Below are 21,704 nucleotides of genomic sequence, written 5' to 3' on the forward strand. Positions count from 1 at the left end.
ATTGGCATCTGTAACTCTCGAGCACCCACCTCCCAGCCCTTGTGAAATAGGACTGTGACCCTGACCGAAGGGCAGAGGCGTGCAGTGACTTCCCTTTCCCCAACAAGCTTGGTCTCAGCTTATGTTTGAGTCCTTTGCCCTGTTTCAATCTGACCTAGATTCTTTGGGCGCCAAATTCTTGGAGATGGAACTGCAGAAACAACACTCCCCTCTCCTGCCCCTTCCCTGCTCCAAATCAGTCCTTTTGGCCTTTAATAAGTTTGTGTGTGCGTCAGAGCTGGTTAACTGTTTTGTCTGTTTAGCGTTGCCGTGGCAACCTAGGGGCATCCTTTTGGCTTTCGGGTGGTGTGTTCAGCAGAGTTATGTGTTCGTTTGGAAGGAGAAACATTGCTTGGCACTCGGCCAGCCGGTGCTGGGGCGGCCTGCCTTGCTCCTGGAACCCGTGGAGCTCCGGGACATGGGCTCACTTTGGGGCAGGGATGGCCACTGCAGGGGGTGGTTTTCTTTTTAAGTCACTATTATTCTGAGTGGCTTGGCTTTCTGCTGTTGATTGGGAGAGGTGCAACGTTAGCAAGGCCTGCTGGCCCTTTCTGTGGAAAGCCCCAGGCCTGTTTTCCCCTCTGGCTGGCTGACCTCAGGCCTGGGGTCATCTGGGGCCTCCTGCCCACCTGCTTCCTCCTGGGCTCTCAGGGAATCCTCCTGCCGCCTTCCCTCGGTGCATCCAGATTGGGGGCCAGCCTGGGCTTGAGAGCCAGGCAGGCCAAGTGGGAGTCCCTTCTCTGCTAGTCTGTGCCTTGAGCTAATTATTTAACCTTTTGAAGCCTCTATTTCCTGCCCTATATGTGGGATTGATAATAATATGTAGCTCATAAAGGTTTTGTGAGGACTAATGAGGCAATGAAAATGATAATAATGGTTAGTAATGATTACAACGCTACAATATAACTAAAGCCTGTAGAGTGTTGGTTCTGTGGCAGGTGCCATTCTAAGTGCTTTACATATACCCTCTTGGTTCATCCTCCCAACAGCCCTTTGAGGTAAGTGTCCTTATTATCCCCATTTTCCTAGCATAGGGTCAGCACTCAGCCCATGGTAGTTTCCATGGTAATGATGGTCTTAGTAGTCATTCATTTGTTTGGGGACATGGAACCTCTTGAAAATTTAAGAGTCACCAGCCCTCTCCTCCCCATGTGGCACATATCCCAGAATTTTGCACACAGCCTGGGCAGATCACGGATTCCAGAGGCCAGCCCGTGTGTCCCCCAGGGCTCCATAGACCCCTAAGTTCAGGGCTCCCTCTGCTGAAGGCATGGCTCTGCTCACCACCCTGTCTTTTCAGGGGCTCCTGTGGAAAATGCCAGCACCCAAGTTCTCAAGACAATAGGAGTTTGCACTTCAACACAGAGAAGGACATGTCTGTGGTTTGCAAACTTCTATTCCATGAGCAGAGTCTCTTCCTGCCACCCGCCACCCCCCCCCCCCCAACAAATAAAAGCATATGTGGAGCCCATATGTGAACGTGAGAAAAGAGGAATTGCTACTATGAACAGGAGTAAGTGGCTCAGGGCAGAGCCATCTTAGCCTCTCCCTTTGTCCTACCTACCCCTCCTCACTGTCACAGGTGTCCCTGAAGTCCCCTATCAGAAGGCCAGCACCTGGGAAGACACAGTGCAATGAAGCTGGGAAGGAGCATGGGCGCTCCAGCCCTCAGGTCCCAGCGCTGCTCCTGGATCCAGCCCACGTTTCTCCGGTCCAGAGTCTCCTCTGTGAAAAGACAGACTAGGTCCGTGGTCGGCAAACTGTGGCTCGTGAGCCACATGCGGCTCTTTGGCCACTTGAGTGTGTCTCTTCCTAAGCCTTAGGAGTACCCTAAATAAGTTAATAACAATGTACCTACCTATATAGTTTAAGTTTAAAAAATTTGGCTCTCAAAAGAAATTTCAGTCGTTGTTCTGTTGATATTTGGCTCTGTTGACTAATGAGTTTGCCGACCACTGGACTAGGTCTTCCTTTCACCTCTGACCTCTGGGTGCTGCAGGGCATGATGGCTAGAGCATGGGCTCTGACGACTGACTGCCTATGGTCTGGAGCAACTTCCCAGGTGCTGGCCTTCCCAGGTGCTTAGGCTCTCAGGGTACCAGTTTCTATAATGGGAATAGTAATAGTACCTGCCTCACAGGGCTGTTGTGAGGTCTCAGTGAGAAAACTTATATTTCTGAGCACTCACAATGCACGGAACATGTTAAGAGCTTTACCTAATTATTAGTTATTCCCCAAAGCAGTCCTCTGAAGTAGATGCAATTATTGTCTATATTTTGCACATGGAGATGGAGGCTTTAAAAGGTTACTTTTTGCCCCAGATTACTCACTTAGGAAGCAGAGTTGGAGCTGGAACCCAAGTCTGTCTAGCTTAAGAGTATGTGGTGTTCACTGAGTGACAGAGAGAGGGTGAAATAAGAATAATCTTCACCTCACAAATCCCTGTTCTCTTTACTTTTCATTTGTGGATACAGCAGAATCAGCTGGGTTTAGCCAGGAGTTAGCAAGAAGGGGGGAAATTGATTATTTATGGAAAGGACCCAAGTTGGCCTGTTGATAGGAACTCAAGAAAAAGGGCAGGTGGCCCTTAGTGAAAGGCAGCTTATTGAGATGGCCGTGAAGAGCCTAGCGCTAGGACACCAGGGGACACAAAAGACAAGTGGCACCTAAGTATCTCCACGGAGCCTCCTGGGCCAAGGGAAGGCCGTCTGCAACAGGATCAGGTTTCTGGGCCCAGTGACCTTGAGCCCTCCCAACAGCTGCCAGAAAGCCAGCCACATGCCTGGGCAGTGCATGAGATCCTTGGGCAGCTGAGGTGCTTCTGCCCTGGGCCCCTAGGCCTATTTTTACATGACCCTAAGGGTGCACATATGTTACAGCTCCAGGAAGGCATGAGGTAAAGCCCACAGGCCACTTTGAATTTAAAGCAAAGTGGAAAGTGTCCAGGGCCGAGATCAGCAGGAAGCACTCACTATTTCCTACTCAAGGTGATATATCCACCATCACTGCCTTTCAAAGATGGTGACAACCTCCACATCTGTCTCTCTGCCTCCCTGGTCACACCTCTATTTAACCCCATCACTGATTCCCCATTTCCTTCACCAAATACTTGGCCACACAAGAGAGGGAAGGGCCTTCATGATCCAGTTACTATAATCTCTTGCCACTTGGCCATTTGGATTCTATACCGCAGACATACTAGAACTTGGGGTGCCCCAAGAAGGCTGTGTGCATTCATGCCTTTGTACTTTGTGGCATGCTGTCCAGTCTGCCAGGAAGACCTTACAATTGTCCCACCTAGATATCGTAACCTTTAATATTCAGGTCAATTGTTACTTGAAGTACTTGAGATACTTAGGTGCCACTTGTCTTTTGTGTCCCCTGGTGTCCTGTGCCTGCATTTCTCATAACACATTCTCTTGTGGTTGTCTGCGTACTTACATTCTTGAAGGAGACACCATGTCTTTCACCTGGATGTCCTGAGTAAGCACCCATGGCTTGCATGACTGGCGTATGGTAGGTATTTAACAAATGTTGGATGGGTAGATGGGTGGCTAGAAAGACCACGGAGGGAGCTGCCTGGACTTGGCCATGTGGCTAGAGGACTGAAACATACCATTGTTCTCACATCATTATCTATAGCTGAGCAGTGATTTGAGCAGTGGGTATTAGCTTGGTAGTTCTGTATGGCCTTTAAGCAGTGGGTATTGAGCACTATTCTGAAAGTATCTTCCGTTCTTTTAATTCCTTTCTTCCTTGGTTTATCCAGAGGACCCAAATAGGACATTTCAGTTAATTTTCAGTTTATTGACTTTTTTCTGTTGCTTGAGGTAAGTATTTTTAGACATTTTTATAGTTTCCAGAAATTAATATTAATAATAAAAATGGCAAAGCACTCTTCTAAGTGCTTTATGTGTGTTTAACTCATTTTATTCTCATAACAACCCTGTGGAATGAGAAATATATTCTGTTCATTCCATTAAAGGGTCTGGAGAACTTAGACCCTGATGTCTCTGCTGTGCTCTGTGCTCTGTACTCTGCCAGGGGCTGTGAGTCATGCTAAACAACATCGTATCTTTTCCCCTTCTGCTGGAGAGCCTAGGGTTATTGTCATTGGCCCCAGTTCTGTCCATGTTTTTATATAATAACTAGAGGCCTGATGCACAAATTTCTTGCAAGAGTAGGCCTTCCTTCCCCCGGCTGCCGGCACTGCCTTCCCTCTGGCACCTGGGACCCGGGCTTCCCACTCAGCCCCAGCTTTGTCCAGAAGGTCATCTGGAAGGTCGCCCGGAAGGATGTCCAGTCTAATTAGCATATTATGCTTTTATTATTATAGATAATGATAATAATAATGGCAAACAGTTATCATATACACTTATAGCTGGGCACTGTTTCTGTTTTAGACATTTGACCTGCATTAACTGATTTTATCTTCATAAAACCATTATCATTCCATTTCACAAATGAGGAAATTGAGGCAGAAAAAGGTTGAGTAACTTGTCTGAGGTCACACAGCTACTAAGTGACAAGCAAGGTTTGAACCCTGGAAGCCTGGCTCTAGGGTCCATTCCCTTAACGGTTAGGCTATTCTACATATAAGGAAATCAGCTGAAGAAGGAAAAAATGCTGACTGTGATGTGGAGGTACAAAAATTACATTTGTTATACGAGCCCCTCATATAGGTGTGGGCTGAGCCTTCAGATAATTCATTACATCATGGGAAGCAGATTTGGGGTGAAGAATAAGCATAGACTCTGGAATCAGGCAGATCTGGACCTCACATACTGGGCATGTGTGCTGGCAAGTGACTGAATCGAGGAGTCCTTTTCCTCAGCTGTAAGAGGGGGATAATAATGGCAGATGCCTCCTGGGGTTGTTGGAGGGATGAATGAGAGATGGCACAAAAGGCACCTGGCATAAACCTTGCTCATGATGAGTGTCCTCTCCGTGGTTGTTCCCTTCCCTGCTTACAAGTCACATACACTCTATTGACTTGTGCATTAGAAGGTTTTTTTTCATGCCCAGAAAGTATGCATTCAGTGGGGTAGGCTAAACAATGTGCTGCAGTCCCACTCCCGGAATGTTCACCTCCTAATCCCTACAGGAACCTGTGTATGTTACTGTATATGATAACAGAGACTTTTTGGTTATAATTAAGGATTTTGAGATGGGATGACCATCCTGGATTCTCTGGGTGGGTTCAATGTGATCACAAAGATATTGTAAGAGGGAGATAGGAGAGTGAGAAAGAAGATGTGATTATGGAGAGAGAGAGAGAGGGAGAGAAAGAGAGAGGGAGAGAGAGGAGAGAGAGAGAGAGAGAGAGAGGGAGAGAGAGGAGAGAGAGAGAGAGAGAGAGAGAGAGAGAGAGAGAGAGAGAGAGAGAGAGAATATGAATGCATGCTATTCGGCTGGCTGGCTTTAAAGATAGAGAAAGGGACCACAAGCCAAGGATGCAGGATGCAGGTGGCCTCTAGAAAGATTCCTCTGGAGCCTTCAGAATGTATGCAGCCTGCCAACTCCTTGATGTCAGCCCAGTGAACTGATTTTGGACCTCTGATCTCCAGAACTGTAAGATAATAAATGTATGTTGTTTTAAGCCACGAAGTGCATTTTGTTACAGCAGTAGTAGGAAACTCATACGCTCTAGGATTCAAGCAAAGTAACTTTTACTATATTAGATGGTAAGCTATCTGGGTTTATAGCAGAGGTTCATCTTACTACTGTGAGGCCTTTGGGTTTCTAAGCTGACTGCAGGTTGTCTCCATTGTTAGAACTCTTCAGAGAAGAGTCATTGTAGAGAAGCAGGGAGGACAGAGGCCCAGCTTTGCCTGTATTGTGAGTGGCACTGAGCTGTCATGTGAGTGGCAAGTGCCATTTCATCTGGTAATTAGAAGTAAATAACAGGTATTCCTGACCTCTTTGATGCAAATGTAAACTCACATGTGGGTACTATGTTTCCTGAGAATGTGTTTGTCTTGTAATTAATATGACATATGAATAAATTTTGTGAAAGATTTATCATCTATACTGTTTAAAAATATCAAATTTTTGTAATACATATAAGTGGTTTTTTCATCTCTTAGTTCAATAAAAATTTCCATCTTCCCAGCCCCTGGTGCTAAATACATGGGAAGTGCTAAGCTAATGCTTCTTTGATGAATGAGCTAAACAGTTAAGGGTCCAGCTACCCAAGAGCTTCTTTGAGAGTGCGGGTGATGTTACGTATCAAATTTTAATGTCAAATACACTATTTACTTTTTAAATACTTTAGAGAAACTTGAGTCATCCTAAGCCAAGAAATTCTCTCAAACTAGTCTCTTCTCTCACAATTTTATATTTTAACTTAGTCACCAAGGTGTCTGGAAAAGATACCAAAATGACATTATTTTCATTAACAAGTGTTTGGTTTGGCAAAGCCTCCAGCTATGCTTCTTCAGCTTTAGTGTGGAGAGCTCGCTAAGAGGTTGCTGCGTCCCCCCTGATTCGGTAACTCTGGGGAAGAGCCGGAGAATTTGCATTTTTTAAAAATTTCTTTATTGGTTAAGGTATTACAAATGTGTTTTTTAACAGGCTCTTGAGTGAGGCTGATGCTGTTGGTCTGGTGACCACATTTTGCCAACGATGTCTTAGAGCCAAGTACAAAAAGCCTCTTCTGAGACATGCCTGCAAAAACATGCATTTAAACTTATGTTAGTTTGCAAAGTTGTTTAAAATGTTTTTAATTTAACAAGGTTGCTAGAGGGATTGTTTAAATTTAACTAAATATTTTGAATGAGCCCATCAGTTGCTTTTTGGAAAGGTTCGGATGCTTTGGACATCCTCTTGTCTGGAACTGTAGGAAGATCTAAGTTGATAGGTCTGAACTGTGCACGTGCTTTTGTCTGAGAGTTTGCATGGGCCCCTCTACCCTTTCCAGCTCACTTAACCTCTGTGACCCTGGGTCCTCCATTGAAAAACTGCAGTGATAATCCTTTAGCTTAGCACATTGTATGTACTTAACTGTCTGCATCCCACTAGACATGAACTTCTTTGAGGGTGGGGTCGCATCTGTCCATCTGCCCACACCACCTGGCACCTGGTAGATGCTCCAAGATATTCCCATCACACTTACCTTGGGACTGAGGTGTTGTTGTGAGTGGCAACATGGTGTCAATAAGGTTAAAGAGCTTAGCAAATGTGAGGATGGGCAGGGGGAGAATATCTACAAATCTTGAGCTAAAAGAGAAAATTGGATGGTGATTTAGAACCATGTAGATTATGGTTTAATATCTAAGCCATCTGGGCCTCATGCTGGGATCCACCTCCCTGCATATGTCTTGATGGAATTCTGAGGGTTCAGCCTAGCATCAAAGGGGTGTCTTCTGTATGTGTGTTTATTTTAATTTATTTTTCATGAAACAGAATTAGCAGTGAATTCCTGTTTGCACTTTGTTAAGGTATGGTTAGACTATGGCGTCTGCATGTTGGAAGCTGATCAGTAGGTGAATGTGTGAGCCAAGGTTTCCACTTAAGCAAAAGTTAGAGAGTGGTGGCCAACAAGCTTAGTTCGGGTCCCTTAGTTTAAAAAAACAACAACAACAAAACAGATGCCAATAGTTAGATGAAGATCCATATACCTCATAAAAATTGTTCTTCCAGCTTTTTAAAGAAAAGATCTGATAACTTGGCAACCCTGGGTTGTCACTCCCCAGGCAAAAGTTGGTGAAAAATAGGTAGCAGCTGCCCCTTTAGGTAGGTATGGGGTGTGTTTGTCATGCTCCCCACCATTCCCTATTGCCTTATACCCAGACCATTTCAGTCATTTGTTACTTCCCTGCCCCCTGCACACATTTGAGGTTTTTCAGCCCCAAGCTATTCTGTTTTTATAAGTGTCATGAATTTCCTCAGAAATCATAAGCACTGTCATGTTGGCTTGAAAGATACCTGTTTTGGGAACATTTTGAGTTTGAAATAATGCCTGTGTTTATATTGCCTTAAATATCTCCTCCTGCACCGGACGATTTAAAACACTGTAAAGAACATAAATATCTTCCACAAAACATGTCCAAAAGGATGTTCGAGGAGCGACTTCTTCCTCTGTGAAGTGTCCTTTGTCCTTTTGATGTAAAGACTGGATTTGGTTTGGATGTATTGGTTACTCGCCTTGTCACACTGCTGAGGACAAGGGCAAGGACAGTGACCAAACAGTGGTTATTTTTCTCCAGCATTAGTGAAGCTCTTGCTTTTTGGTTGTTCAATCTCCATGTTTATAACTTTAAAACGTTTTCCATTAAGTGTTCAAGGTCTAATTCTGCCACTTTACAACTGCGATTTCAGGAAGACACTCTGTGCCTCCATTTCCCCATCTCTAGCGGTGAAAATGAACTGAAATAATAATGTATGGAAAATAATCTAGCCCAGTGCTTTGTGTTTTTTTAAGAGTGCAAATACTAGTGTCTTTCGAGGCCTTTATAGGCCTTCAAGAAGGAAATCAGTATACCCACTTTACTGAAAGGAAAACTGAGACTCCAGGGAATAAAGTACCTTGCCCAAAGATAGCCAGGAATCTCTTCTCCTCCATTCACAATGCAAATGATAGCACTTTGACATGAGTTGGTTTTTCCTATGGAGTAGATTTCATGGGTGACAGGGATTCCCACACTGGCGTGAGCATGGTAGCAGTCATGTAGGGTTGGATGGGGTGGCCAAACCAGAACCAAATCTCATCGTTCTCCCACTTTCCCCTGTAGGAACAGGAAGGCCTGTGGAGAAAGGCATGCAACCTGGGTTTCCTTCAATATTGTAAGGATAACCTACCTTTCATGGAGGTTTTGAGATGAGTCAACTTGGAATTAAACCTTCCCTGGTCCCCTAACTGAAGCTAAAGCAAAAGGCTTGTAGTTAGCCTGCCAATGAGGGTTTCTTTAAAAAAAAATTTTTTTTTTTGTAATCCTCCCTCGAAGATATGCTTTTATGGATTTTTTAAGAGAAAAAGAGAGAGAGAGAGAAACGTATTGTATTGTGAGAGAGAAACATCAACTGGTTGTCTCCTGCATGCCCCTCCTGACTGGGATTGTCTCCTGCATGCACCTTGACCAGGGATCAAACCCACAACCTTTTGGTGTACAGGACAATGCTCCAACCAGTGGAGCCACTCGGCCAGGGCAATGGGGTGTTTCTTCTAACTTGATCCTTTCTTCTGTATGTCATCATCAGGCTTGCGAGACTCCTTTGAGAGAGCCTTGCAGAGATTTTCTTCTGAAGAATTTACTGATGCTTTGTCTATAAATGACTCCATTTTTATAATCACCCAGCAGTTTATTTGTAGCCTTTAAGAAGAGGGAGTCTTCCTAACACATCGATATATAGGTAGAACCGTATGAAATAGCCAACATTTAGCATGCTTTACTCATAACAATTGCCATTTTATCTGATTCAACTGAATATTTGACAAAGATGGAAATAATAACAGAGCTTAGCATTATGTGACAAGTGAGAAATTGTCACCATTTCCTCACAGGTGCATCAGATATCTTGTAGCTTGGGAAGCTCAGTATATACTGTAATAGAAACCTTCCTTGTCTAGCTTCTTCTCTTCCGGTGGATTTTGCCATGCCTCTGACATTCCAGCTATGGCAGTAAACAGAGATAAGAATGATTTTAATATTAATCACATTCTTAATTATCTTTAATCTTGTATAATTCTGGATTAGTTAGAATGTAGCTCTTTGCCTTCGTCAGAGATTTTAGAATATGAAACTATTTGCCAAATCTAGTTTCTTGGTGTAAAGTATTTTGTTTACTAATTGCAAAAATCTCCCAAATTATATATTAATGGTCAACAGTGGTCTAGAATTGGGGTTCAGCTCTTTAGCCATACCCACAAACAGCTTTTGAGATACAAAAACAAAAAAAGAACAACACACAAAAACAGATACAGATAATGTGTGTGAAAAGTCCTAGAGGTGCCTGGCATATAATAATCACCTACTCATTGCTAGGACATCAGGAATTGGAGAGAGAAGGGAAGGGCAATATGGAGTTACATCTCCTGTGGAAATGAACACTGTGGCGTGACAAACACAGGCAGAGGATGATGGAGCTGTCATCTTCTTCATTGGAGCTGTCGCCTTCATTCCGGCTGTCACCACATTGGGGGGGAGGGGGGAGCAAAGTCTTGCAGGATTCTGAATTGAGTATTGAACATTCAAATTTACCTGCTTGGCTTTGCTTTCCTGGTAATCCATGCTTCTGGGACGTGCCTTGCACTTCCGTACCTGCTATCCCTGGAACTGCAGAGTAGAAATCCATGAGCAACCCAGAAGACCCATGAGCTACGGACAGCAAACTGGCTGAGTCACAAAACTGAATTGCACAGCTTGTGTGTGGAAACTAGTCACCAAGCTGGTGAGCACGTCTAACTCTTGGCCTTCGTCTACAAATTACCCCATTCCCCTGTTCCTTTCTGTGTATTTGTTTTGTGGGTGAAATGATATGTTCTAGTGATATTTCCAAAACTGAGGATTCACTGCACTCTGGGGAATATCCAGGATCTGCTGTTTCGTTTTATTTTGCATTTATATTCTGCTGTCTCTTTGTGGTGGCTTATGGGTTTCAGCATGTACATATGGCAATGACTCAAAAAGAGCCTGGGCCTTCTAAAAAGAGCATAGTGAGTCAGTGTCAGGCTTGTCAGGCTTACACCTACAACTCGATAGGTGTAAGTTGGCACTTATCACGTTTGTGAGCTATGTTTGGTGGAGCGATACTTGTTTACAGTGCTCCCTGCCCGGGAGGCTGGCTGCTCCATGAGAGAAGGACCACACTGTTTTCTCACCGCTGTTTCCCCTCCTCCTAGAGCTGCCTTGATGTGAATGAATCGGTATTTTTTCAAGAGAGGGGTTGGTGAGGGGCAGGTATGACATCAGGTGATGGAGAGGCCCCGGAGTCCTGAACAGCAGGGCTTGAGAGGAAAGCCAGGAGCAGGAAAGGAAGGCAGCCCAGAGGAGCTGGTCTAATTCTCTGTTTTCCCAGGGTTCAGCCCCAGACACAGCTTTGGGCATGTCATGGCCTTAGAACTATTCCTCAGAGACATTCTCATAAAAAATGTCAACACAGTACAAAAACTGCCGGTGATTGAATCTTTCTTAGCATCACACTTATATCCTCACAGTTAGTGACAACCACTACTCTACGCATTGGTTGTTATAATGCCCATTTTACAATTAGCCCACTTGCTGAAGATCATAATTTAGTAAATGGCAGGATCAGGATTTGAATCCAGGTTTGTCTGACCCCAAAGCCTGTGTTATGTTCGCACACAAAGGCATTCATTCAGCCTCTCTGACAGCGATGATCCCCAGTGGAGTTTCCTCCTCTTAATGACTGCCATCTCTTCAAGGGGATACTCTGCAGAGCTCAACCATGAGGGCGTATTATGGGAGCCCCCAGAATAAGGACTGATGTTGAGAAGCCAGAAAACAGTAAGAACATGAACTATCCTAGGCAGTTGGAAAGATAGTCACTGGAAGAATTTGAGATTCTTGTTATCAATATTTTTTCTCCTCTAGAGAGAATTTTTTTTTATCCATATGGACTTACCCATTTGCTGTAACAGCAGAGAGACTCCTACAATGCTTTTTTAAAGGCATTCTTGACAACATTGTTGGAAAGCTGAAGTTATAAGTACTATAAAAGGTAAGGTGGATAATATTGCCAAATTTAAGCAGACCCGACAGCAGGACTCAAGCCCCATCCAGCCCAAGTCCCATGTTCTTAAGCTTTCTGCTTCAAAGCCACCAAGAGTGCTAGAGCTGATTTGCTGAAGCTTTGATGCTTCAGTGGCCCAAGCTGGGACAGAAAGTATGGAACCCCCCTCATACTGCTGGACAATGTTGGCTTTAAGCATCAGCCAAGCAAGTGGCAGCCTGTGGGGCTTACAAGAGGAGATACTATTGAATATTCTCCCACCTAGAGAATTTGAAATGCCACCATACATTGCCTTTATTCTGGGGCCCCCTTTTAAGATCACAACTATAGTGTCAGACTCCACCAGCTCTATCCTGTGGGGTCGTGCAGCTCCAGGACCACATTGTGGTTCATGAGCCGTGTGATCCTATGATGATGCTGGGCCCCAACCCTGACATAAGTGGACACACACACACACACACAAATGAAGCTGAGCAAATTATGCATCAGGTGGTGGCCCCCAGGAATGCAGAGGAAAGAGACAGACAACAGGTAAGACAGGCATTTAGGAAGGTGTTTCCCCAGAGTGCATTTTGCTTTTTGGTTTGGTTTCATGATTGGATTTATTTTCTATATTTATTTTTGGAGAGCGCAGAGGAAGGAGTGTCAGAAAGGTTAGATATGAAACACACCTTCCTGGTTAGTACATGTGACCACAGATGCTGACATTCCTTTCCCGTTCCTCCTTGTCTCTGTTACCAGCCCAGATGTCTCTGGACACTGCTTGAGCCATCCCTGGCATCCCTGCTGTTGCCATGGTGATGGGGGCAGTGACAAGGCTTCCCTAAAAACTGGAAGGACCCCTGCTTTCTCTCCTTCACCAAGACAGCTTCTGGGTGCAGCCCCATGTGGCTGGCCCTGTGCTCGCACTCAGCGTCCTCTCTATTGCTCTCCTTTGCCCACTGGCCTTCAGCCATTTCGACATTTTTTTGGTTCCCAAAAGTGGTACATTGCCTGCTGCCTGGAAGCTTTCAAACATTAGGTTTCCTATGGTGGGTACAACCTTTTCTGGATACCCAGCGAACTCCAATGTCTTAGCTCAAATTCCCCTCTGTCAACAAATATTCTTGAGCACCTACAACCTGTCCCATGCCATTTGAGGTGCTTGGGGCCATATCATTGAACAGAACAGACAAAAAGCCCTGTTTCTGTGGACCCACTTGCTATCTCTTCCTTGAGAAGTTCTCCCTGCCCCCCATCCCCCAGGCAAGTCTTCTAATATATGACAGATGTTACTTGTGCACTATTTATTAAATGCCAGTGCCCCTACATTAGACTGTAAGTTCTACAAAGTGGGGATTACATCTATTATTCACCACTATATACCCAGTACCAGCACATTGTCTGACTCCCAGTAGGTGCTCGGTATATATGGGCGAAGAAATGGGTAAACAAATGGATGAGTGATGAAGATATATATTGTTGGCAAGTAGCAAAATCAGGTGTGAGGATCACATACATCTGAAAGGAAGTTTCTGTTGATCTATGAGGCTCATGAAGAAACTGCACTGTGCTTTCAGTCCCAGAATTTACAAGTTTCTCACTTATCCTTGTCGGGTCTGGATCTCCCATTGCCTAAGCTTTAGGCATTTCATGATTTTTAAAAACGGCTGTGACCATGCCTGACTTCAGCCAGCAGCTGTTTGCCTACCCTCCCAGTTTCACCCTCCCTGGATGGAGATCTCCAAGGGACTCCCTGGTGACAGGAGACACTCTTAACTCATACAAACTAGCACCCCATTTACTCAGTGTGCCCGCAGCCCTATCTTCCCCTGGGCTGTGGTGGTGCCCATGGTCTTCATTTGCATCCATCATTTTCATGTGCTTTGCACTCAGCTACGCTGGTATTCAGAGAAAAATGCTGTCATGACAACTGCCACAACAGATGGTATTTGATCAGTCTCTAAGTTACCAAGGAGCTATACAGCCGCGCTTCTGAGACTTGCATATTTTATGCTATCGTGAGACCCAGTCCAGCCTTAATCATGATTGAAATGTTGAGTTTTCCATTTGCCTCTTATCCTTCCTTCTCTTTCCAGTTATTTGGCATTTGTTTTGGTTTTCCTTGCTCTCTGGCTATCTTGGGTGGAGATCTACATCTGGATGTGAGAGACAAAGGCTGCAACATACATAGTTCATGGAAGTTGCCCTGCCAAGTCTAAAGTTCAGAGACTGTTGAGAAACTATTCAACTTCGGGATGGAGATTCTGGCTGAGACAGGGAGAAAGGCTTCATTGCAGCCCTTTTCTCTGGGGTGGAGGCCACATATGGCACCAAACAAAGGGAAGCCTTTGGAAGTGCATCTTGGTCTAAACCTCCTCATTCATCCAGCATCTTTCTGCTCCCAGGGTCTCTGAGCCACATCGTGGTTCCACCTTCAGGCTTCCAGCCTCCGCCCCAGCTAATGCTGTAAACGCCAGGATTTCCATCCCAGAGCTATGGCAACAAGAACAACAGCCTCCTCAGCCTGCCCCCTCAACATCACTGGAATGTCAAACTTAGCACACATTTCTTCAGCTAATTTTGGAAAGTAGTTTATATTGGCCGCTATGTGTTAATGAACAGCCTTGGCTGTATTTACATACTTGCTGGTTAAGAGCCTTTTCCTTTGCTCTGCCTCCCAACTTGAACCGGGTCCTCATCTCGCACTGCGTGTCTGGATCACACATGAGCCTCGTTAAAGACGAGTCCGCGGCTGCCCTCATACTGTATGAGAGCTGGGCTCCTGCCACCAGGCCGGTCCCCTCTCGGGGTTTGGTGGCAGTTTGCAGTCTCATGGCATATGAAGATGGGTTGTTTACCTGGGCAGTATTTGGAAGAAAACGTTAAGGTGAAATTTAATCACAAGAGCCTGGATCAAAGAAGCTTTCTCCCCTTCTGATCTCATTCCAAGCGCAGCCAGGAGGTTGGAATCCAGGGCTGACCCTGCTCTGCTGCCCGGCTCCGCTCTCTTCCCGGGGTGCAGATGAAAAGCGTGTGGGTCTCGGCTGCCTTGTCAGGAGTGATTTCTAACCTCAATGAAACATTATTAAAGTGTGGATTTGAGGCTCAGGAATGTTTTTTGAGCTCCTCTGTGAGCAGAGAATTCATAATGGAGGGGGGAGATTTTCAGGGCATTAGATGGGCTTATCAATCATCTTTTAAATGATGACCCAAGTTCTTATTTTTGGTTTTAACATTTTCAGGGAGTGCAATCTGGCCATCGCATATTGCTCCCTGCTTCACCTCTTAGGAGAAAACACCCTCGGTGCCCTTAGCCTCCTCTCTTCACCTAATGAGGGAAGCTCCTAATGCTTCCCTTGTGGATATGCTCTGACTCTCCCTGGAATGGAGGGATGTAGGGGTGTGTGGAATGTCTCTGTGGACCTTAAAGAGAAACATTATAGAAATGTGGGCTGCTGGACACAGAGGAGGACTCTGGCCGCCTCTGTCAGGAGAGTCAAGCGTAGTGCCTGGCCCAGAGCAGACATCCCAACAATATGTTGGCTGGATGAGTGACTGAAAGGATCATGTCACTCAGGTTTATTCATCGTGGCTCTATTGACATTTGCATTGGATAATCCTTTGTTGTGGGGCTGTCCTGTGCAGTGTAGTGTGTTCAGGACTAGATACCAGGATGCCCCCTACCCCCATTGTGACAACCCAAATGCTGCCAGACATTGTCACGTGTCCCCTGAGGGACAAAATTCTCAGACATTGTCACATGTCCCCTGAGGGACAAAATTCTTAGACATTGTCACATGTGCCCTGAGGAACCAAATCCTTGCTCCTTCTCTCCCTTTCTCCCCCACCCAGTGGAGAACTACCCATCTAAATTATGGAATGCATTAAAAGAGTAACAGGGCTTTAAAAAATTGACAGGAAGAAAAAATATTCTAGGTAACCTATTTATAATTATTCATTCCTTTAATAGATTTTAACATTAAAAGAAAGCCCAGTAGGTGGCTGAATTGAAGCATACCACAGCTAGCCTTGCAAGAAGTTACTACTTACTTTAAATGATAGTGTATGCATTGAATACTCTGTGAATGGGACAAGTAAATGCTCTTATGCTCACTGGAAGAAAATTTCTATGGAATTACAGTGTGGTAGCAAAGCAGTGCTTCTCTTAAATATGTTGGTGGGTCTCTTTTAATTTGGTGTCACTCCTCAGACTCATGGTTGATGGATTCTTCTGAAATGGGTGCAGTTTTATTCAGGTGTCTCAAGGCTTAATTTAAAGCATTGGAAGATGTGAAGACGGAGGGTAGAGAAGGAGGATGCTGACATCAGGGGGAGGGTGGACATGACTTTCAGGAAGACTGCTGGAAGCCTGGAACAGATTCTACTTCAATTAGAGCCCTTAACATGCAGACGCTTCACCCTCAGTGGCTATGAAGGAATCATCAGGATATTGCTTGGGGAGAGGGAAGGCAGATGGTTACATGTACACTGTGAAAGACAGCCATTTATTAATGAAAAATTAATTCCATGGGTTAAATACTTGTTTGAGTTCATAAGAATGTGTAGAGTTTTGAGGAGGTCAGGTAGGCTGTGGGTAGTTGTGGAGGTGAGGGGGATCTCCATTGTGACATAAAAATTTCGTGAAATTCAAAGATCCCTGTGCCAAGTCAAAAGTAATTGCCTTTACTTATGGTCACCATTGACATTAATCAAGTCCGAACATTTTCCTGTAGACCAAAATATAATTAGACCTGACAACTGAAGTCAAATCAGACCTTTGGAGATGACCTAATGGGTCTTTTGTGAGAGCTGGACATTGGCTTGCCTTTGGCCGTGGCATCAGCCCTGGCAAAGGTGGCTGTGGGGTGTGCCCCTTTATGCCACAGAAAACACAAAGGTCAGAGGGGTTTAGCAAGGTCGCTGCCCTCCCTGGTCATCTGCAATGCCTGCCATCCTGAGAATTTTGTGAGTAAACACTACCCAGATTCCAGCTGAAACTCCCATTCACTGCGCATTGGACTGCTGGCCGCCTTGGTGGCGAGAAATTTATCCCAGCTGCTGGCAGACGGGTGGGTCTGCTAACCTCGTCCCCACCTCCGTTTTTCGGGCAGCTGCTCAAGTTTTCAGGATTGCACTGGTGACAGTGATCAACAGAAGAGCTCCAATTCCACCCTGGTTATTTTTGGCAGCCGTGAGCAATCCAAGACCTCGACTTTTGGCTCTGGGCGGTTGGGATATTAGGTAACCTTTTCCTGTGCAAGTACAGACAAAGTAGAGTCCTGACCTGCATCCATTCATGTCCTCCTGTGTTTCCTTGTCGAGAACTTCAGCGATGCCTGTTGAACCCTCGCTCTGACATAGCACTTCATTTCTAGTTAAGAGATGGCTCTGGAGAAGGCTGAGCAATGATTGAGTGTCTGCTGTGTTTTTTTCCTCCTAGATTGAAAACATAGATGCCTGCTTGAATTTCCTGGCAGCTAAGGGAATAAACATTCAGGGGCTGTCTGCAGAAGGTGAGTCAGCGCTTGTCACGAGGCTGTCTTTTCCCCATTAGAAATACCCACCTGTTTCTTATTGACAACATGAATGCACTAAAGACAAGAGACGCTGGTGGGCTCTTCTGGTTTTGTTTTCCTTCTGGTTTGGAGGCATCTCAGTGCATGTCTAGGCCTGAGGGTGCCAACTTTCTGAAATCCTAAAGAATCCCTCCAAGAATGCAAATTCTACCACACTGGCCATGTCTGCAAGGCACGGCGGGGAGTAGTGAAGACAGCGGCTTCTCGGGGAAGGGCTCAACCAGTGCTGATTTTAGTCACCTGACGAGCAGGTCAGTTAATTATCAAGCCGGGCCTTATCTGTGGGAGAGAGAACACTTAACCACAGAACATATTTAAACTGCACAGTTCCCAGGGAGAAAGGCCGAATCCTTATCTCTTAGTTGTATGAGAAGAAGTAGTACTTTTCCCAGGTTAAAAAAATAAATAAAAGCGTTTGATGTATTAATGGGACGCTACATTTTGACATCCTGATTAGTTTTTAATTAACTCAAATTTGGTGGCTAATTAGCACATTCGTGTTTGCTGGTGGTTTGCTATTGGTCTGGAGGTGGCTGGTCTGAATTCTCAGCCTCCTCGGGCAACATCTTGCTCTGGAAACGTTCGCTCGCTCTCCTATTTGTAAACACAAGCAGCTGCCAGCTCCAAAGCTGCCATAGGCCCCGGCAGCCTCCCAAACTCATTAGGCTGCACCTGCCTCCACTTTTCCCAGAACAGGTAAAGCAGTTTGGGCTTCGGATGACACCACTTTTCTTTAGCAAGGTTGGCATCCGCTCCAGTGGTCAGGGCGGGGAGGGGGGAGCATGAGGAAGGAAGCAGTCCAATGGAGCAGGTAAGTTTGCTGATGGATTCCGTTTGGGACCTGTTTCTTGCCTCTGCTCTGCTCTGCAGTGAAAGCTTGCTTTTCCTGGCTGTGTTTCTGAGCTGCAGACTCCTCCAGTGTTGGGGAGGGGTTGGCTACCACTGGTGCCTCGTGGGTGTTTCGTGTCTCTGAGTGGGGCTGTTGGAATACCCCCGTGGGAACTCAAGTGTGCCTCGCCTGTCCCGGGTCAGGCATGGTCACACTGCTGCCAGAGGCCTCTGAAGCAGCTGTAGAGTGTGAGGACTATTCCCAGCTCTGAGAGGAGGGTTCTTGGTGGGTTCCCCTGCCCCTGGGATGTGAGCCCTCTTCCCCCGGGTTGAGATGCAGGTGGAATGACATGTGGTGTGCACATGGCTGGGGTATGCGGTGATTGATTGGTGGTGTTTCCATGGATAGGTCGGGAGATGCAAATTCCCATTCTGAGGAACCTGTTCCCTCCTGGTAGAGAGTCCTTGTCCTGGCCAGTAGATGGCAGGCACATGCTCCTCCCAGTTTCTGGGAGTGTTTGGACCACAGGCCTGAGCCCATCTAGCAGAGCATCAGCAGAAAGGGCTCTTCAGAATGTGAACCCCTGGCCATTCTGCCATATATCTATCCATTGCCCTGCCTTCTGCCTCATTCATCTACACACACACACACACACACACACACACACACACACACACACCCCTACACCTACCTACGTACCTGCCTGCCACCTGCCTCATCCTCTCTATATCCTAAAGCATAGAGAATCTACTCAATAAGTATTTGTTGAATGAATAATACCAACTGCGCCTTTAGGACTCGTATGTGCATTGGCTCCAGCTCTCACAACTGAAGTTGGAATTTATAATAAGCTGAGTGTACGGATGAGGATACTTTGGCTAAAGGCATTATGAGTGGCATCCCTCAGCCCTGTAGCTAGTTAGTGTCAAAATCAGAACCCAGGTTCTGTGTGATTTCAGAGCTCATGTTCATGGTGTCTGTTGGGACAGCAGATGGATAAAATCTATGCCATGCACAGGTGCAAGAAAGCAGAAAAGCTTGAGAACTCTGCTGGACCATGGAGGCATGTCATGCAGAGGCACTCTGCCCCCCGCCCCTCATCGATGTTGGAATGTAGCCCTGTGAGTCTGGGCATAGAGAGGCATAGTTATAACCAGTGTGTTGAGGTATCAGTTATTGGGTTTATGGTATTTCGGTAATTGCCCCAACTGTTCTGTGTTGTTCCCCATATTTCCTGCCAAGTCGAGACTCATGTAATGATATTTTGGCTGAATTTATAACCCTTCAGTCACGCTCATTATTAGACCAGTTCTATGTCAATACTTATGACTCAGTCCTGTTCAGTTTTAAACTTCAACCTCAAAGCTCTTTTCCCCCACCAGTGCAGGTGGCTTTGGAGGTTGAAGGGGGTGGGGCATAATAATGTGACTTTCTTTCCCTTCCCTGGTTCCCAGGCCAGGCCTCCAGGACTGGGAGAGCACAGAGAAGCAGAATTGGGCTGGTGGTGAAGGTGCTGTCCCCTCCTGGGTAATTGCTACTGTCCCTGCTGGGAGTCTCTGCACTCCCTGCTGACCAGACACTCCCTCCCATGCTGCTCCCAGGGCCTGGTGGTGTTTGTGAGATTTGACCAGCTCTTGCAGCTCATTTCCAGCTGGTAGCATTCAGGTACCACCCTCCTGATTCAGGCTACCTTTGTCTCCACACCACACTGGTCCTGGTAAGGCTCTAGACCCAGGGGTCCTCAAACTACGGCCCGCGGGCCACATGCAAATACAAATATTGTATTTGTTCCCGTTTTGTGTTTTTACTTCAAAATAAGATTTGTGCAGTGTGCATAGGAATTTGTTCATAGTTTTTTTTTTTTAAACTATAGTCTGGCCCTCCAACGGTCTGAGGGACAGTGAACTGGCCCCCTGTTTAAAAAGTTTGAGGACCCCTGCTCTAGACCTTGGGCTCATGATCCTTCCATGCTCCACCATAGAACCAGCAGGAATGTGTGGGCTCAGTCTCCCACTTGTACTAGGTAGCACAGGTCTCCTGTCATCAGGAAATCCCCCACTATATGATCTCTCTTTTCAGCTTCCCCTCACTCAGGTGGCCAAGGGGCAGATCTTCCAAGTGTCTACTAAGCAGGTGTCCAACTGGGGACTAGAAAGGCAGAACTCCCACTTGCAGTGATTCTTTTAGAGCCTCCTTACCTTTGCATGGAGTACAGGGACCTCACCTTCTTGCTCTTTGGTGAAGGAGGAAATACCCTGTCTCTGTGACTGTCTCCCATTGCCAGCCTCCCGTACCCTTCATGACATTCTCCCATCTAGATCTACTTATATTGATTTTGGGGGGGAAGTAAAGGATCATGATGATGGTATTTGGTGGTAAGACTGATTCTGAACTTGTACAGTATGAAGGGATAATGACTGGGCCCAACCTTTGTCAAGTCCTTGAACTTATAAGCAAGGGTACTTAGAGCCTTTTATTCACAATTTTAGGGTTACAGGAATCTCACGTGACATACTGTTAAATCATAGGAATAGACCCCATTGATTGAGAACTCACCCTGTGTCAGTCACTGAGATAAGTGCCACAACATTTTATCTTATGTAGTGTCCCCAGCAACCTTATGAGGCCAGTATTCACATTATCCCATTCGCACAGATGCGGAAGCGCGGCCCAAAGAGGTTAAGTTCCAGAGGGGAAAGGGAGGCCCCAAGGTCAGCCGTGGACAAGCCTCTCAGTCTGCTGATTTGAAGGCCTCCTGCTTTCCTACTGCTCACTGTTGCCCACACTTCTAACCACCTGCTTAAGAACTAGAAAGCATTATAGTGTTTAAAGAAATAATGTCGTTTTAATGCTTTTTCTTTTCCTTTTGAAGACGATTGAGTGCCTTAAGGCTCTTCCCGATGAAAAATAACATCAGCAGTTGGAAAGCCCCGTAGGTGCATCTCCACCCCTTCCCAGTGACTAAAGCTGGTTTTGGACCCAGGAGGGTGTATGCACCTGTCCTCAAAGCATTTCAGCAGCTCAGGTCCTGCCCTGACCTGCCTCTTAGGGAGCCACAGAGAGCCTTTGTTCCAGGGCACAGACAGCAGATGCCTGCGGGTGGAGACTACAGGCCCGAGTGAGCCAGGTGGAGATGCTGCTGGTGTGAGGCACAGCCCCTGGACGAGGCCTCCTTGCCCCCTCGGTGCTCCCAAAAGTTGGACCCATCCGTTTGCTCCTGGAGACTTGCCAGAGTCCTGTGAGCTTGGGCCTTACCCTGCCCTGGGTGCTTTTCAAGATCCCTTCAACCCCTCCCCAACCCACACACCACCTGTCAAGGCCATCTGTAAACCTGTCCCTGTGAGGAAGTAAGGCCTTTATCCCTGGAGTTTGAGAACACCTGGCCCTGAGCCCATCTTCCTGTACTGGAGAAGCGGAAGTCCGGAACTATGGCTTATCCTATCTCATTCACCAAATGTTTGCTGGGCACATGCTATATGCCAGACACAGCACTAGGCACTGGAGTGCACAGAGAGTCCAGCCAGTCATGCAAAACTAGCCTTTATTCCTATTAATAAGAGAGCTGTGCTAATGGTATGTACAGAGTC

General features: G+C 46.0%; 1 protein-coding gene across 3 annotated transcripts in view; it reads left to right on the plus strand.

The window, feature by feature from the left end:
• Nucleotides 1-21,704, plus strand: part of NAV2 (neuron navigator 2) — a 365,169-nt gene that overhangs the window by 133,593 nt on the left and 209,872 nt on the right. For all 3 annotated transcript variants that reach the window (XM_036325651.1, XM_036325652.1, XM_036325653.1), the window contains exon 4: nt 17,153-17,225. In XM_036325651.1, coding sequence (XP_036181544.1) covers nt 17,153-17,225 — 73 coding nt within the window. The remainder of the gene's footprint in view (nt 1-17,152; nt 17,226-21,704) is intronic.

Source organism: Myotis myotis, unplaced genomic scaffold (assembly GCF_014108235.1).
Source record: "Myotis myotis isolate mMyoMyo1 unplaced genomic scaffold, mMyoMyo1.p scaffold_m19_p_10, whole genome shotgun sequence".
In the NCBI taxonomy this organism is placed as follows: domain Eukaryota; kingdom Metazoa; phylum Chordata; class Mammalia; order Chiroptera; family Vespertilionidae; genus Myotis; species Myotis myotis.